At 49.7% G+C, this 17,601-nt stretch overlaps 7 protein-coding genes across 7 annotated transcripts; 3 read left to right on the top strand and 4 right to left on the bottom strand.

Moving 5' to 3' along the window:
• Window positions 1-2,236: 2,236 nt before the first annotated feature.
• BO88DRAFT_338680 (hydroxymethylglutaryl-CoA synthase) lies at window positions 2,237-3,848 on the bottom strand (the record flags this gene model as incomplete). Its single annotated transcript, XM_025702990.1, has 5 exons — window positions 2,237-2,374; window positions 2,442-2,573; window positions 2,642-3,564; window positions 3,634-3,736; window positions 3,789-3,848. The coding sequence occupies 5 exons, from the start codon at window positions 3,846-3,848 to the stop codon at window positions 2,237-2,239; spliced, it is 1,356 nt and encodes a 451-aa protein (XP_025563786.1).
• Window positions 3,849-4,752: 904 nt separating this feature from the next.
• BO88DRAFT_404325 (putative 3-methylcrotonyl-CoA carboxylase, beta subunit (MccB)) lies at window positions 4,753-6,890 on the bottom strand. Its single transcript, XM_025706582.1, has 2 exons — window positions 5,317-6,890; window positions 4,753-5,259 (listed from the first exon to the last, which is right to left on the bottom strand). The coding sequence occupies exons 1-2, from the start codon at window positions 6,756-6,758 to the stop codon at window positions 4,968-4,970; spliced, it is 1,734 nt and encodes a 577-aa protein (XP_025563785.1). The 5' UTR covers window positions 6,759-6,890; the 3' UTR covers window positions 4,753-4,967.
• Window positions 6,891-7,076: 186 nt separating this feature from the next.
• On the top strand, window positions 7,077-8,925 carry BO88DRAFT_404324 (isovaleryl-CoA dehydrogenase). The gene is made up of 6 exons (XM_025706581.1): window positions 7,077-7,356; window positions 7,419-7,506; window positions 7,559-7,653; window positions 7,712-7,947; window positions 8,017-8,294; window positions 8,358-8,925. The coding sequence occupies exons 1-6, from the start codon at window positions 7,173-7,175 to the stop codon at window positions 8,770-8,772; spliced, it is 1,296 nt and encodes a 431-aa protein (XP_025563784.1). The 5' UTR covers window positions 7,077-7,172; the 3' UTR covers window positions 8,773-8,925.
• Window positions 8,847-10,182, bottom strand: BO88DRAFT_404322 (uncharacterized protein). The gene is made up of 2 exons (XM_025706580.1): window positions 9,870-10,182; window positions 8,847-9,773 (listed from the first exon to the last, which is right to left on the bottom strand). The coding sequence occupies exons 1-2, from the start codon at window positions 9,945-9,947 to the stop codon at window positions 8,904-8,906; spliced, it is 948 nt and encodes a 315-aa protein (XP_025563783.1). The 5' UTR covers window positions 9,948-10,182; the 3' UTR covers window positions 8,847-8,903.
• Window positions 10,183-10,357: 175 nt separating this feature from the next.
• BO88DRAFT_364179 (3-methylcrotonyl-CoA carboxylase subunit alpha) lies at window positions 10,358-13,292 on the top strand. The gene is made up of 5 exons (XM_025703968.1): window positions 10,358-10,617; window positions 10,693-10,891; window positions 10,951-11,048; window positions 11,096-12,719; window positions 12,946-13,292. Exons 1-5 carry the CDS (start codon window positions 10,463-10,465, stop codon window positions 12,997-12,999), a joined length of 2,130 nt encoding a protein of 709 aa, XP_025563782.1. The 5' UTR covers window positions 10,358-10,462; the 3' UTR covers window positions 13,000-13,292.
• A 1,237-nt stretch (window positions 13,293-14,529) lies between these two features.
• Window positions 14,530-15,988, top strand: BO88DRAFT_404320 (putative D-arabinitol dehydrogenase ArbD). The gene is made up of 4 exons (XM_025706579.1): window positions 14,530-14,604; window positions 14,722-15,200; window positions 15,254-15,329; window positions 15,383-15,988. Exons 2-4 carry the CDS (start codon window positions 14,750-14,752, stop codon window positions 15,810-15,812), a joined length of 957 nt encoding a protein of 318 aa, XP_025563781.1. The 5' UTR covers window positions 14,530-14,604; window positions 14,722-14,749; the 3' UTR covers window positions 15,813-15,988.
• A 435-nt stretch (window positions 15,989-16,423) lies between these two features.
• BO88DRAFT_272055 (uncharacterized protein) lies at window positions 16,424-17,479 on the bottom strand. The gene has a single exon (XM_025702362.1). It carries the CDS (start codon window positions 17,374-17,376, stop codon window positions 16,612-16,614), a length of 765 nt encoding a protein of 254 aa, XP_025563780.1. The 5' UTR covers window positions 17,377-17,479; the 3' UTR covers window positions 16,424-16,611.
• Between the last annotated feature and the right edge of the window lie 122 nt (window positions 17,480-17,601).

The raw sequence follows: 17,601 nt of genomic DNA, 5'->3' as shown, positions 1-17,601 counted from the left end.
TTAGTCCAACCCGCGACCTTTCCCCGACACGACGAACGTACCACCAAATAAACGAGAGCAAGCGCATGGGCTAGCCCCCTGACCACTTACTATCCTATATCGCTCACCATTACGCACATGACTTACCCACTGCACACTGCACATACCCCGTCTACAAAGCCTGTCTAATGTCGAAACACCTACTACTATTACTACTTACTACTACTTATTCACCCACCCCTTACCTGACCTTATCCTATGCCATGTTTCATCATACGCCTGTCCACGTGCTCCTACGATAGATATATGTGACTTATAGCCTCGAATATTTTGTTTCTTATACTTGTCTTCTATTGCTATGTCCTACATTACTACATTCGTGACTTTTACGCCGGAGGAATGGAAAAGTGTAAATTTCTTGATCTCTTATATACTTCTACCACTTTGGATGCTTCTCTTGTGCAAAATGCAATCAGCGAGACTTTCTTTTCTTGTATCTTTCTTGCTTTCTGTATGATGATTGCGAAAGAAAAGAAGCAGAAGTAGATTTGGATAGGTTGCTCTACAGCGAAAGGAAGAGAGATGAGATGACCCCAATTGTTTTCAAAATAGATATGTTCTTTTCTGCTACTTTTTCGTGCTATTGATAGACACTTAGTCAGCCCGTATAGTTAAATAGTTACTGCATGTTTCGTTTAGAGGAGGTGGTGAGAAAAGGAACAAGTAGTATAGAAGAAAGGATGTCCCCGGATAGAATGTAATTACTACATCAATTTACACTAAATATTCAGACAAATCAATAAAAGCTATATAAGCGAAGACATAGAGCCAGAGTCAGAGTTCGTTTTCAAGGCCGAAGTATAATAGTATCATTGTAGGTCATGTCATCCCTGCATACAGCACTAGACACGAGCAATATAGAAATCGGAGGTGAAACAGAACGTGATAAGTTCTTGTTGCTATGAAAAATGTTATTGTGACCACCATGTAGAAAGCACTTGGCTTGCTCTCTCGCTCTGTCTCGTTGTAGAACACCCACTGGGCCAAAGATGTCAACTGTCTAGACTCTTGTCGTATAGGCTTAGTATTAGTAACCCAGGGTCTCGTGTCGTCAGTGCCTTCGAACGTCAGGCCTTGAATGAAGCCTTAGGCTGGCTCTCATCGAAGGCCTCAGGCAGTGAGTGGGTGAGTGAGTGAGTGAGTCGTCACTGAGAAAGGTATCATTTTTTGCGGCATGATCCTAATCAGCCTGACGCCATGGTTCAATGATCGAACATGATCCCTATAAGTATATTTACCAGCCGCATCTATAAGTATCAGATCAACCGTCTTATTTGATGTAGTATCTTCGATAGCTTCCTTGGCTACGACGCCTACTACTAGGCTCCTATGCGACGGAAGGTAGATAAAGTAGTATATCTGGCTTAGTATAGTACTTAAGGTCAGCACCCCGGCATTCAGCCGAGTCAACGTCAACCTCTTCAAGTAGCAAACACCAAAATAATGGTGTCTGAGGGCGTGTCCTTTTCCCAGTCCACCACTAAACAATGACCAGGTCAATGGATCCGTATACCTGAGTTTGATTGTGGTTCGTCGAAAATAGCCCAGCCCAGCCTATATGTCCCCCGCCCTCCGTCGAGATATTGCAGATATCTTCTTCACTCAGACGTCGAATAAGGTTTAATCCTAAAGTGAAGGTACATAGCAACGATATGTGTGGTAGGAAGAGATGTTCAGTGAAGTTGACCAAACATGATTTGGAAGAAGAAGAAGAAGAAGAAGAAGAAGTTACTACTCTTGCGGGGGTTCATTCCTCAGAGATTGTGTTGCCTTGCTAGGGTCCCAACTAGACCAGTGCCTTCTGTTTAGGACTGTTAAGGCTATTACGAAGTTCGAAGAGAGTGAAGAAGAGATCAGGAAGTCGTCTGCCGCAAGTTCATGCTTACCAAGTGCCGTCATTTATATCATATTGACTAGTACTTCCGGCTTTACTACTAGTGTCTCTCACACCCAAGGAAGTATACTATCGGTGTTTACATTATGTAGCACGTGTACTAAGTACATTATCTGTATCATGCAGTATTTTGATTTAAGTAGAAGCAATTGACCTCCATTGCTCGAACTAGTCTTTACCTGAAGAGGTCACCCTGAAATGAGACAGGACATAAGAATTTCCGAAGGAGACATTTATTGATTAGTTAGATTGAGCAACAAAATCATCACTACCCCCACACCAGTAAGCCCGGAGATCTCGTGATCAAGATCTAATAGCATAAGTCCGTCGATACACCTCGTCAATACTCTCCAAGTAGTATGTTCCCGGTGCCAGGGACGCTATGTCGCCAGATGGGGTGTAGTTATTGCTTCCGTAGGCTTTTAGTCGGAGTGCGCAGGCCTGGTTATATCATATTGTATTAGTATAGGGCAACAAATGAAAACGTTGTATGAGTGTGTTAACTTACCTCTTCATATTCCTCCGGCGTAGCGACATGTCTCTGCTTTAGACGATTCATGAGATCGATTTTCTCAACCATGGGGGCCAAGTCGCCTGTTACTTTCATGGCGAAGAGGGTACTGGCTAGACCGCTGCCGTACTTTAAAATCATGACATTCGTTAGAACCGAAGAGTTTATCATTGCATCTGGGGAAAAGGCTGACTTACACTGAACATGCCAATAGTCTTCCCCTGCGCAGTAGCAAGATCGATATTACTGATCAGGCTGATAAGTGAGCAATAGAGACTGCCTGTGTACATGTTTCCACACAAGGATGGGGCAGTGATGCATGGTTCAACGCGCTCCTTGAACCGGTTCTTTGTTAGAGCGACGAGCGTTTTCTCTAGGTTCTTGTCTTTGAGGGATTCTTCGTAGGTCAGGGTGCGGAGCTCAGGCGGGATGTCGGCCAGGTCTGTGTCTGGTTTCGAGCTCGATTGATGTAGAAGATCGTTGTATCTGAGTCGACCATAGGACTTGCTGACTAGTTTGCAATTTGGAGTATGGAAAGCCATGTAGTCGAACAGGTCGAGGACGTTTTCCACGCTCTTATTGTTCTTGCTTCTGCGACGGAGAAGGTCCTTGTGACATCCATCCAGGGCACGAATATAGCAAGTGATCGATTCATGGCCATTGACGAAAGGGAACTCGGCTTTGAGGTCTGGCTTGTAGAAGTCATATGTGTGAGTCATGTAGACACCTCTGATGCTGTGGTCCAGGGAGAGCAGTGCGTTGGGACCCACGAGCATGGCAACGCAGCCTGCGCCACCCGTGGGACGGGAGGAAGTCTCCTTGTAGAGGGCAATATCAGATGCTACGACGATGGCGTCCCGGCCGTCCCAGGACCGTGACTCGACCCAGTTTATGGCATTGAAGAGGGCGTTGGTCCCACCGTAGCAGGCGTGAATGGTGTCAATACCCTCAATGCTCGTGTTGCCAGAGGGCTCGAAGAGGGTTGTAAGGACAGATTTGATGGACTTGGCCTTGTCGATCAGGGATTCCGTGCCTACTTCGAGACGTCCGATGGAGTTGGGATCAATGCTGTATTTCTTGAGGAGGGAGGACACGGCTGTTAAGGCTAGCGAGCAGACATCTGAACGGTTTGTTAGTAGGATTTCTTGTTACTTGAAAATGTTAATAGTCTAATCCAAATGGAAAATACCTTCTCTGTCACTGCAGTAATTCATGCACTGGAGGCCTAGTCCAATGGTGTACTTGCCGGCGGAGACACCTTGGTATTGCTCGAAAAGGGTTTGATCAAGACACTGTTCAATCAGGTAATCAGACAGGCTCTTAGACGCTGAAGAGTTGAAGTACCTGGGCTGGGACATAGATCTCCATGGCCTTGATGCCAACATTCTCTGGGTACGATGCCATGGTGCGGATGATATCAGTTATGGAAACGAACTGAAGCTGTGTTGAAATGAAGACTAGAACTGGAGAACTGAGATGTAACAAATTGATGCCCCCTTTTATAACTATTTTCCGCTGCTGCCTAGTTGCTTCAGTATGTGTTGAAGCAGTCGTAAGTGGGTATGATGTGGCTGCGAGTCTCTAGCCCTCCATCGTGTTCAGACCGGCAGGATCATAGACACCCAGAACAAGGACACGGTGAGTTGATCGGACCACGCAGTGAGAACTAAGCTGAAACTGCAGGATCATATTGGACAAAAGAGCCTTTGCTAGAGCTACTAGCTGAATCCTATATTCACCGTTATAGACATAGGATGAAGAGTACGGCGTATATCAGGTCCTGAGTATGGGCATGTCAGATGCACCAATAACTGTCGGCAAACAGCACGGCGGGTCTCCTAGTGAGATTCCTCATCGGTTAGCTTGCTTCTTCTGATCGTCATGGCGCCGGATGAATGGATGTGAAAACCTGCTGGTCTGTTGTGTATTTCGCCATGTCATTGAAATCTGAGACGTTGTTGGCAAGCATGGAACTGATGGCCACAGACACCAAGAATAGCGACGACCAACACGAGTCTGTTGAACACGACAATTCAAGTTTATTCAATCAATTGATGAGGATATGTTTTGACTGTGGTGTTTGCCATGTATACAAGCGACAAAAGCAGCAGTAGAACCGGGTCACGGCTGTGGTGTGCTGAGGCGCCACTAAACCACATGATCTACATCTTCAACGACCAAATCAGTTTCGTTATAATCTCAAGGTCTGGTCTGATGATCATTTTGATTGGCAAGGGGCTGCTAGTAGTATGCATGGATCATCGTAATGCATTCATGACAAATCAATGCTCGGAGATAATATCATCCCTATAGATTACAGTCATGCTGATACATATTCAAGTTACTATAGTATGTTTTCGTAATCGGAAACTCATATACCATCCCATAGCTAATCGAAAAATACTATTTTTTGAATAAAGTGCTACATTGCAGAGGCCAACAGAACAGTAAGTTGTTTTCAGGGCCGGAGCAAATCACTGGGATATAATTTATCCATATCCTGTTTCATTCCATTGAAGCACCTCACATCCGGAACACCCCAAAACGGGTCTGCACATCATCTACCTTTCCACCCACGGCAGCTGCCAGCCCCAGACCAAGGAACCGTCTCGTCTGTGCGGGAGGAATGACGCCGTCATCCCACAGTCGTGCAGAGGAGAAGACCGCTTCTGACTCACGATCAATCCGAGCCTTGAGGTCCGGATCAGCTGTCCGCCCTACAGCTTCCATGACAGCTGAGAGTTGTTCCGAGCCCATGACACCAATCTTGGCATTGGGCCACATGAACAGGAGACGCGGAGAGTACGCACGGCCACTGCAAACGTAGTTAGTAAATAATAGGAAGAAGCATGTAGTCTGATCGAGAACTTACCACATTCCATAGTTACCCGCGCCAGCGCTGGAACCGAATACGACTGTAAATTTGGGGACGTCTGCGCAGGCCACAGCCGTAACGAGCTTTGCGCCATTCTTTGCAATACCGCCCTTTTCAGCATCTGCGCCGACCATAAAGCCGGAGATATTCTGGAGGAAGATTAGAGGGATTTTGCGTTGTGCGCAGAGCTCGATGAAGTGTGCTCCTTTCAGGGAGGATTCGGAGAACAGGATACCATTGTTGGCGACAATACCGACTTGATGCCCAAAGATACGGGCAAATCCGGTGACAAGCGTCGTGCCGTAGTCCCGCTTGAATTCCGCAAACTCACTGCCATCGACGATACGGGCGATGACTTCGTGGACAGGAATTTGACGCCGGAGATTGGTGCCCACGATGCCGTTTAGCTCCGTTGGGTCATACAACGGCTCTCTGATGGCATCGCTGGGAATGTCCTTGAGAGGAACGGTTGTTTTGGGGTAGTTGAGGTTAGAAACAGACCTCCGGGCGAGAACAATGGCATGCGCATCGTCAACAGCAAGATAGTCTGTTACACCCGAGATTGTGCTATGGAGTTGACCGCCGCCAAGGTCCTCTGCGGAGACTTCCTCGCCTGTAGCAGCTTTGACGAGAGGAGGGCCGGCCAAAAAGATGGTACCCTGGTTCTCCACAATGATGGTCTCATCGCTCATAGCCGGGACGTAGGCTCCACCAGCTGTGCAGGGGCCCATGACGACGGAGATTTGTGGAATGCCCAATGAACTCATGCGGGCCTGGTTGAAAAAGATGCGGCCGAAGTGTTCCTTGTCTGGAAAGACATCTGCTTGGTGGGGAAGATTTGCACCGCCAGAGTCCACGAGGTAGAGGCAGGGAAGCTTGTTTTCTTGAGCAATTGCTTGTGCGCGGAGGTGCTTCTTGACCGTAATGGGGTAGTATGTGCCTCCCTTGACCGTGCTGTCATTGGCAACGATCATACAAGTGACACCTTCGATCGTTCCAATGCCCGTTATGATGCCACCTGCGGGGACGTCGTCCGAGTAGACATCATGGCCGGCGAGTGGAGAAAGCTCCAGGAACGAGGTGCCTGGATCAATGAGGGCGGTAACTCTGTCGCGAGGGAGCATTTTCCCTCTGGCGATGTGTTTGTCCTTGGCTTTCTGCGGCCCTCCTTGGGAAATTGTGCCGTGGAGACTGGCCATTCGGTCGAGGAGCTCTTGCATTTGCTGGGCATTTTCCTTGAAATCTGAGGATGACGTGTCCACTGCTGTGGGGAGAGCCGATATGGCGGATGCATGATGAGGATGCGTATAGCTGGAAACAGATCTGGAAAATGCGAGGAAAGACGTTCTCGTCGAGCGTTGTCGCACAGGTAGACAGCGGGAGGGAAGGGCGGGTTGTTTGGGTCGCAAGCTCCGCAGGAGCGGAGACGGAGCACGCATTGCGGGGATGTTGGAGCTGGATGATCTGGGGATACTCGGGGGTGTAGACAAGAACGTATTTGGGGATTATGACTTATATGCAGACTACACCATGGCCGGTGCAAGCCGAAGAAAGTACACGAGGTATTATTGTAGTCGGCAGTGGAGAAAGACGATTGCAGACGCCGAAATGGCCGAAGCAGGCAAGTTGCAGGTGACTTTCCCTGCCTTGAGAAGTGCGGAGAAGGGCGGCGATGATTGCCGCGGGTAACCGTGCTCATCCCCGTGTTTATCAACTAGTATGCACGCCGTCATCCGAGGATGCATGATTCCGCCCGTCCTAGCTGTCAAACTTTCTTCTTCTTATTCTCAATTTGTGCCATCATCGCTGAAGAGCTTTCCCAATTGCTCCCCCCAGTGTGTGTGTTCAGCGCTATGACTTCATTTCAGAAACTCCCATTCTTCATCCGCCAGTCCTCTCGGACTCTGGCTCGGTGCAGGAAACCCCTCATCCAGCCCCCCGCACTACGCACTCTAGTGATGAAGCACCCCAAGGACTTTGTCCCTCCTACAGAAGAGGACCTACTGGAGCTTCGCGAGCGTGTACAGGAATTTACACGTATGTATATTGTCCTGCGACTGTTATGTTCGGGTTATACTAACTGCCGGTTGCGAATCAAGGGCGCGAAATTCCCGAGGAAGTCGCCGCGCAAACCGACGCCCAAAATGAGTTTCCGGCAGAGATGTGGAAGAAATTAGGTGAAGCTGGGTGAGTATTCAAAATATAAATAAACCATAGATATCTATTCTGACCTCATCAGGTTCCTTGGTATCACAGCCAATGAAGAGTACGGTGGGCTAGGGATGGGATACCAGGCTCACTGCGTCGTCATGGAGGAGATCAGTCGCGCATCTGGTATGGCTCTCCTGCCATTGAATGGTTGAACAAAGATAATCTAACCTATCTCAAACAGGAAGCATCGCTCTCTCCTACGCCGCACACTCCCAGCTTTGCGTCAACCAGCTCTCCCTCAATGGAACCCCCGAGCAAAAGGAGCGATTCCTTCCTGGTCTCCTATCCGGTGAGAAAGTCGGCGCCCTAGCAATGTCTGAGCACTCTGCAGGATCAGACGTGGTCAGCATGAAGACAACAGCTAAGTCCGTTGACGGTGGATTCTTGTTGAATGGGACGAAGATGTGGATTACCAACGTGAGCTTGAACTGCCTCCATCCCAAACGAGACACAAGCACTAACCAAGGCATACCTCTCAACCATCAGGGCCCCGACGCAGACTTCATCGTCGTCTACGCAAAGACCGAACCCGAGAAAGCCTCCAAGGGAATCACAGCCTTCGTAGTAGAAAAGACATTCGAGGGGTTCTCCTGCGCCCGCAAACTAGACAAACTAGGCATGCGCGGTTCCAACACCGGCGAGCTTGTCTTCGAAGATGTCTTTGTACCGAAAGAGAATGTCCTCGGAGAAGTTAACCGCGGCGTCAAGGTCCTAATGGAGGGCTTGGATCTGGAGCGTCTTGTTCTTAGCGCTGGTCCGTTGGGGTACGTTCTCCAATTCTCCTTGCCATCCCTACGTCGTCCACACAAATGACTAACATATACCAGTATCATGCAAGCTGCCCTCGACCTCGTCCTCCCCTACACCCACGTCCGCAAGCAATTCGGTATGCCCATCGCCCACAACCAGCTGATCCAGGGTAAGCTGGCAGACATGTACACCAAGCTTGCGGCATCCCGTGCCTACACGTACGCCACGGCCAGACAGATTGATAACTCGGCTGCGGAAGGATCTGGGGCTTTGATCCGGACGCAGGATTGTGCCGGCGCGATCCTCTATGCAGCGGAACGGGCGACGGAGTGTGCGCTGGATGCGATCCAGCTGATGGGTGGAAATGGGTACATTAATGAGATCCCTGCGGGACGTTTACTACGCGATGCGAAGCTGTATGAGATTGGGGCTGGGACGAGTGAGATTAGACGGATGGTGATTGGGCGTGCGTTCAATCGGGAATTTGCATAGATTCCGTGCTACATATACCAGCAAGACCTATCTGATCTATCTGATTGACCGGTTACGGGTTAGATACCAAGGATGTAACAAGTTGTATGTTCGTGTTCTCATGTACTCATTTCTATACACAGTGAAATCAATTATCTCTTGTTTCTGGCTGATCTCCGCACCGGTCCTGATGGCGCGGAATTGGGGGCTTTGGCTTCGCCGACTTTCTGGGTTGCGACGCGTTTCGATCTCGTCTTACTGGTTGCTTCAGGGGCAGGTTCGCTTTCTTCTTCAGCCTTGCGCTTGCGGCCTCTTGTTGCTGGCTTGTCTGCCGGTGCAGCAGCGACACCGTTTGGTTTCGACTTGGGCACCTCAAGAGAGTCAGACGGCTTTATACCATCGGGAAGGTCCTGAGTACCTTCCGTAGTTCCAGTCTCAACCATGTCCGTGTCACCGCCAGCAGCAGGCACGTCTTCCAGCGAACCATTGCCCTTTTCGCTTGACATCTCCACCTCCACCCCGTCCTCGATATCTGCGTCCTCACCCTCGTCTGCTTCTACATCCTCGGCGCCATACAAATCCACCACTTCCGGTGCACCAGTTCCTCTCCGTCCCGCGGCGTCTTTTCTAACCCTAGCTCTTCCAATCGCGGGGTTCGAATTGCGGAATACCTCCCGCCAATTCTTCAACAGTGCGACCTTCTCTCCCTCACCAGGCTCATGCAGCGCAATTTTCAGATCGTCAGCGGGGCTTTTCCACACCACACCCTGGAATGCTGCGATATCGAACAGGCCCTTGGAGGGGTGCTTCCAACTGCGTTTCGTGGGCGGAATACCAGCGGAGAGGGTCTTTTGGGCTAGAAGGGCGTTGAGGGCACGTTGACGTCGGACTGCGGTCGGGTCCTGATCGTAGTAATCGTCGGAGAGATCGTCCCAGTCGCTGAAGAATTCTTCGGCTTCGAGGGCCGGGTCGTCATAGAAGATCAAGTCATTTGTTGCGGTTGCTGTCGCGGCGAGATCGTCCTATAGTATATTGCTGTGTTAATTTTGGGTCATCTGAAGGGATTGGGTGGGGACAGAGGTATAAGAGGTGGAAGAAAAAAGGGGGTGGAAACGTACAGCGACAGTTGGATCTGGTTCTTCTACCCAGAAGATGTCTTCGTCATAATCATCATAGTAATCTTCGTCATCAGACATGGTTGCCGATGTGAGAAAGTATTAGATGTGGTGAGGGTGGTGAAAATGTAAGCAAATTTGGGGATGTGGCCGATAGCGAATGAAAAGGGAAGTAAACGATCGCACAACACAGCAAACTGAAGAGAGAGTTCAAGACAAAGTCTAATGGAAAGCGCTGCAATAGGCGACCACTTCAACACAATTAAGGGTAGGTAAACTCGAAGCGCAGATCAAAAGCCACTCCTCAGGCACGGCGCAGGACGTGATGCAATGGTCTGGCTGGCTGGAATCTTGAAAAAACCGGCGGGTGGATCTCACCCGTCACGTGCCCGCTGCTTCCCCGCAGCTGCGCTTTGCGTCGGCTGAAGGGGTGCGTTGCAGCGCCGTACAAGAAGCTCGGCTGGGGGAGCTTGGTGTCATTCCAAATCCATGTCACTCGTACTTTTGGATATGCTAGCTGCTTTATGAGCGTGCCCTTTCCCTGTGGTGTTGGATCATCTTTCGTGGCACTCAACTGATCAGCCGCCTCTCTTACAATGCCGCTCTCCTCTCTTCTCCGCACTTCGTCCCGCCTGGGGCCGCCGGTAGTTCGAAGGTTCAGAAGAGCGGCCTCCACCGTGTCCACCACGACGCCCAAGGCCGAGAAATCACTGGACTCTATTTTAATCGCAAATAGAGGAGAAATTGCGCTGTGCGTCTTATCCCTGAGGGAGCTTTCTGGTACTTTTGTTGATAGTCAGTACTAACATGGGGTGATCTGTTGCAGTCGCGTTGGACGGACCGCTGCTCAACACGGAATCCGAGTAACGACGCTCTACACCGATCCGGATAGCAAGGCTCAGCATGCGCTGAGCTCGCCATTTGCCTTTAACTTAGGATCCGTCTCCGCTTACCTCGATGGAGATCGAATTATTGAGATTGCCAAGAAGGAAGGCTGCCAAGGGATACACCCCGGTTACGGCTTCGTGAGTGCTGTCGTTACACACAAGCTGCGAAGATACTAATATTTCCAACCCCGTTACAGCTGAGTGAGAATGCGGCATTTGCGCGGAAGTGTACGGAAGCTGGACTGGTCTTCATTGGACCTCCTTGGAAGGCTATCGAAGACATGGGTGACAAGAGGTAACATGATGAACGCACTCTTGTGAGCATAGGCTGACAGTCATAAGTCAATCCAAGAAGATCATGACTGCTGCTGGAGTACCGTGCGTACCCGGTTATCATGGCGACAACCAGGATGTCAACTTCCTTGAAGCCGAGGCCGACAAGATCAAGTACCCCGTGCTGATCAAGGCAATCAAGGGCGGCGGCGGCAAAGGAATGCGCATCGCTCATACCAAAGCCGACTTTCAGGCACAGCTGCAGTCTGCCAAATCCGAGGCTATGAATTCATTCGGGGACGATCACGTACTGGTGGAGAAGTACATTACCACACCCCGCCACATTGAAGTGCAAGTCTTTGCAGACAAGCAAGGGAACGCTGTTGCTCTCGGAGAGCGGGACTGTAGTATACAAAGAAGACACCAGAAGATCCTTGAGGAGTCGCCTGCTCCGCACCTTCCCGATGCAACAAGAAAAGATATCTGGGCAAAAGCCCGATCTGCTGCGTTGGCTGTTGGCTACGAGGGTGCTGGTACCGTGGAGTTCATCTTCGACAATGATACTGGCGAGTTCTTCTTCATGGAGATGAACACTAGACTCCAGGTGGAGCATCCCGTAACCGAAATGGTCACCGGTCAGGATCTTGTGCACTGGCAGCTCAAAATCGCGGAAGGCGCCCCACTTCCCCTAACCCAGGAAGATGTGGAGGCTTTTATGGCCAGTCGCGGGCATGCTATCGAAGCTAGGATTTACGCTGAGAACCCTGACCAGGGTTTTATTCCAGACTCCGGCACTTTGCTCCATGTCCGTACTCCCGCCGCTACTGATGATGTGAGGATAGACGCCGGATTCGTCGCAGGCGACGATGTCTCGGCACATTATGATCCCATGATCGCAAAATTAATTGTGCGGGGCAACACTCGCGAAGAGGCGATCCGCAAACTTGCGAATGCATTAGAGGAGTATGAAGTGGCGGGTCCAATCACGAACATTGAGTTCCTGAAAACTGTCTGCAGAAGTCCTGATTTCATTAGCGGGAATGTGGAGACCGGTTACATCGAGAAGCATCGCGAGGAGCTATTCACACGGGAGGCGATTGAGCCTGAGGTGTTGGCCCAGGTGGCTCTGGCCTGTCTTCACCACGATTCGAACCCGGGAAGTAGAACGCAAGCCAACTTTGAAGGCTCTGCCGTTGGCTTTGGCCCAGGATACCAGGCACGACAGATCTCGCTTGCCGAACTAACACCGGGAACAAAGAACGACTCCAAATTTGACGTTAGGGTGCAACAGACGGGTGATGACACATTCAACGTTGATGTTGGAGGACGTTCATTCGAGCAAGTTGTAAGCCATCGTGACCCTGCTTCGAAAGTTGTTACCTCCTTCTTCCCTCACACACGCCTGGACACGACGGTGATCCGCGATGAGGACACGATCATCGCTTTTCAGCGGGGTACCCAATACCGCCTAACGATCCCACGCGCCAAGTGGATGGAGAAGGCGTTGGGAATGAAGGACGTCACGAACAGTGTTCTCGCACCGATGCCATGCAAGGTGCTGCGTGTTGAGGTAGAGGCAGGCGATGTGGTAGAAAAGGACCAGCCACTGGTGGTGATTGAGAGTATGAAGATGGAAACAGTCATTCGCAGCCCACAGAGGGGCACCATCTCCAAGGTGGTACATAAAGCAGGAGTAAGTCACGCGGCCCCCACCCATTCCCGGTCATGACCGCCAGCATCCCTGAAGATGACTACCTCGTCCCGAGACTGGGTCGACCTGAGCCTCGCCATGCTGGAACAGCCTGGGCTCGGCCTGCCAAGGGACATCTGGGTTCTCTCTTCAGCTCACAAGCATTGCTCCACTCTAGCTGTCAATGCGTATACTTCAATGCTGGCCATTGCTAACAGGTACTTTACAGGATCAATGTAAAAGCGGGACACCGCTGGTTGAATTCGAAGAGGGCGGTGAGTAAGCGATACGTGGTTCAACTGTGACCATGTTGGGGTGACTAGAATCCGGGAATTTTGTGGCATGTACACCGGTAGCTTGGATGTAATGTATGGAGATACTGCCCTTTGAAGTACACAGTGGTCTGAGAGTTACTCCGATACTGATAGGAACAAGAACCAAATAACATAATTGCAGCAAAGTGCTCTCCGACCGGGGAGGTGCTGAGCATGCCATGTGGACATGTAACCAGAATATATGTTTTGAGCGGTCTTCTAATGGCGGACAATCTGACATGTGCAGCGGTTTGACTACTTGCATACTCAATCTGTATAACCTTTCGTTTGCAACCGCACCACGCATACAATGCATTGAAGAAAACCACGAGTCTAGACTCTACACAACACATTTGTACAATTTAACATCAGAGATGGGTCTCGAATCGAGCTAGCTGCGATCCTGACCCAGTGGTCTCCACCCCGTACCCACCCGTCACTTTTAGCGCACTCAAACCCGAACAAGACTATAGACTACTTTGTAGACAGTAGATTGGTGGTGCACACATCACGAGTTGACCGATCAATTCAGCTGCGTAGTAGCAGTACTTTGTACCACAAATACAGATGGTTTCTAACATGAAAATGGCCGCAGCTGGAATGTATTGGAGGATATGGCTGTCCTGTGAGGTATAACCATGGACAGAAACTGGGGTAAAGCATATGGCTAGTGTTCCTGATCCCAACTTTAGGATACGCAACCCAAAATCCAAACCATAGGGTAGAAATGCAGACCTCAAAAGTTGAAGTATTGATCATGTGGCCAGGTGAGATTAAAGGCCCACATAATGTATATAAGGCATGCCGGTACTTGAGTAGCGCCTTGTGGCCCTACGAATTGAGTTTGACATCTCGCATCATCCGTAGTGGCTACTTCAGGTGCCCAATGCGCACCGGGAGCTTCGGGACTTCTCCCGGTGAGTGTGTTGAGAGGAGACAGTGTCTATGGGGTGGTTGAGCCTATAGTGCATGCCGATAAGAGACAGAATTTTGCAGAGAAATAGAAAGAAAGTCAAAGAACCTCAAAACAAGTATCCTGATACCTGGGGGTTTGATAGCAGTGGCGTAGGGGCGAGTCACGCGGACTGCAAAGGAAGCTTGCAGCTCCAGTCGGGGAACAGATCAGCGTCCGATCACTGCATGGCGGTTGGGGCCTGGCCCTGGCTAGCATCGGCGCCTGACATCACATTGAAACAAGTCAGAGAAAAATACGGAGTACACGGGCTGCAAAATACACTGTCACCATATCTTCCTGACAGCAAAGCTGATCTGACTGGTTTCCTCTCGCTATCCTTGGCGGATCCCAGTCTCTGCAACTCGCAGCTCTGCCTCTTCGGAGCCAATTCTATTATTGCCATGGATGACCTGCTCAATCATCTGCCGAAAGGTACTGCTTGGGATTTTTGACGTTTCTTTCATTACTATCTCTGTGTTTTCCTGATTTGCCGCCGCGGGGAAACATTGCCATCGTCGACACAAGGGAAATTCTGGCCATTCGAGCCTCTCCTTCTCATTTGCCTGGACCCAAGGTAGGCTCCACCACACCTTTTGTGACCAGATAATTCTGTGTGAAGGTAAGTCGGATATCATGTCCTAGCGATTGCCTCCCACAGCACATGCTTCACTCAACCATCACTTCATTTCCTCGCTGCAGTTGAGCACCACTGATGCCCATTTAATAATAATTGCAGAGCTTGCTTGCTTGCCTTCACATACACAATGTCCAGATCCACCATCGTCCGTCAAGCTGCCAAAGCACTTTCTCAGTCACCATGGCCCGCTGTGTCGGCAGCTACAAAGCAGCGATCTTTAGATACCTTTGTCCGCTCACTCTCATCAACGGCTCTCCGTCTGAACAAAGACGATAATATCAAGAAAGACCCCTTACTAACAGCGACCAACAAAGCTCCTGAGGGCACATTGGGAGAGACAGAAGGTCGTTTTGCGCGTACGGACGAGAATGTCAAGTTTGAATACCCTGATGACGAGAATATGCCTCGATCTCCAATCGTTCAGGGTCGTGGTGGTATGCATTTCAAGCGTACACTGGCTCAGTTTTCGCTCGAGAACAGGGTTACTCTTGTGACTGGTGGTGCTCGTGGCCTGGGATTGACCATGTCCCAGGCAATTGTAGCTTCAGGATCGGATGTGGCCATTGTTGACTTGAATAGTACGTGCTAAGCATACCAGGACAATCACTCGAAATCACTGACATGACTCCAGGAGAGGAAGCGCAGGACCAGGCCGCAAAGCTCGTGGAGCAATTTCAAAAGGAGAATCCGGGTCTTGAGTCAGACCAGTATGTTGGTTATGCCGTAGGGAAAGAAACTTGAATGCTAATGGTTCTTCAAGATTGCCCACCGTCACCGCTCACTACGCCGATGTGTCCAACCCCGAATCTGTGAACAATGCCATTGCAGAAGTCATTGAGAAGCACGGGAAGATTGATCACCTAGTTACTTCTGCTGGATTTACTGAGAACTTTGACGCCATTTCGTACCCTTACGATCGAATGCAGAAGTTGTGGGGTGTTAATGTAGATGGGACCTATTTGTTCGCTACCGGAGTCGCCAAGCACCTCATGGAGCGCAAGGCACCGGGCAGCATCGTCATGATAGGTAGCATGTCTGGTGCTATTGTTAACGTTCCCCAGCCTCAGGCCCCCTACAATGCAGCAAAAGCCGCTGTCCGTCACCTTGCTTCTTCTTTCGCCGTTGAGTGGGCCCAGCATGGCATTCGCGTTAACTGTATCAGTCCCGGATATATGCTCACTGCACTGTGAGTATCCGCGTGGGTTGTTTTTACTGAAAGCTGCTAATGTTTTATAGTACTCGGAAAATCCTCGAGGAGAATCCTGAGCTCCGCGATAAGTGGATATCTCTTATTCCCACAGGCAAGATGGGTACTCCAGAGGACCTGATGGGTGCTGTTACTTTCCTTTTGAGTGATGCTTCCCGCTACGTTACGGGAGCTGATCTCCGTGTTGACGGTGGCTACACTCTAACTTGAAACAACGATTTTATATTGCGATAATGTTTACTGTACGAATTACGATGGGCACGATACAAGATTACCTAGCAACCTCACTTGTTCATATAGTTGAGATTGTAAGTTATATGGCGAGGCCCGCGATATTCTCTTCCACTTGTTATGTAGCCCCAGGATACTTTGTTTTATTTGTTCTATATCAGATTTTTTATCCATGGGCGAAGATGGCTCGCACTCAAATGGTTCTCAACGATGGAGCATACCATGCTATATGGAAAGCAGATCAGACATAAGAATGTTGCTGTGAAGCTCACATTCCCTTTGACAATGCTGTATGCAATATAGTCTCACTTTATCTAGACCGATAGCTGCTTGTGTCGTAGTCACACACGACGGCCGGGAAACCATTTGCACATTTCCTTTGACTGGATGAGACGCGGTATAACCAACAATTTTCTTCAAATTTGGTGAATATAGCGCAATACTTACCGTCAATATCAAAGTACGGCACTCCGATTCCGCCAGGATGTGGAGTATATACAAATCAATGCTGTAATGTGCATCCAACCGCGTATGTTACTTGGAATCTCTGTTCAAACAACCAGAGCCCAATTATCCTCCTCTGCCGCAAGCATACCAATATACCATAAAGCCAGAAGTACAGACAATTGTCCTTCGCCTCCCACCGTCCATGGGATCGCCGTGGAGACAGCCAGGCAGCCGTTTCTGTCCAATCGCTTAACAGCGATAAGTTCCGTATTTGTTAGGATAAACCCATGCCTGGCGGTATGTTGATCCATATAGGAATTAACCTGAGACAAAGCCTGCTTGTACTCTCGGTGGAAAATTGGGTCTTGAGAGCTTCGCCAGGAAGACTGCCATGTCCAAGATAGTTTCAGATCACCCGGTGCGCGATTAGCGTTCGAGATTCCACTTCCGACTACGATGTATGCAGTATCTGGTCGGAACTCATCGATGATAGCAGCCGCGCTTCCTCCATCGAAGGTAACTGGTGAAAGTCGGCGGGCCGGTAGCTCTGGTGCGAGTTGCTCGAACCCAGCACGCAGTGCACGTCTAATACGAGGCAAAACCAACTCGGCGAATCGGGTATGGAAGCGGGATTTATCTCTAATAAAAGCAGGAGGAGATAAGAACGGGTCACAGCGGATTTGTTTCGAGTTTAACATATGGCCATAGTGTTGAATGATTGTGGAGTAATTGAAGTCTGTCCAAGACAGAACTTGGGTTATATCATCGGCACCATATCGGGGGTTAGAGGTGTTACGAGATGGTGCAGTACCTCCAACTGGTATTGCTGGAAGGGCAACAGAAAGGTACTGCAGCAATGTTTGGCTCATTTTGCAAGTAAAAGGACTGGGGCGATACAAGAGCTCGGCATGAGGGTTCCACGGTTTGGGATCCACATAAGTGCGGGGCGCGATTTAACAAAGTACGTAGTGGTAGTTCATCAGCGATTAGTAGATCCGAAGATCTTCTCGACCAGCATCAGGTGACTATCATTATCACAAGATTTGATAAGTATTACTCCTGCGTAACCTACATTAGTATACCATCCCTTGAAT

Source organism: Aspergillus vadensis (assembly GCF_003184925.1).
Source record: "Aspergillus vadensis CBS 113365 unplaced genomic scaffold BO88scaffold_9, whole genome shotgun sequence".
Lineage (NCBI taxonomy): Eukaryota > Fungi > Ascomycota > Eurotiomycetes > Eurotiales > Aspergillaceae > Aspergillus > Aspergillus vadensis.
Note: the sequence above shows the minus strand (reverse complement) of the source record. Positions and strands in the feature narration are given on the sequence as shown.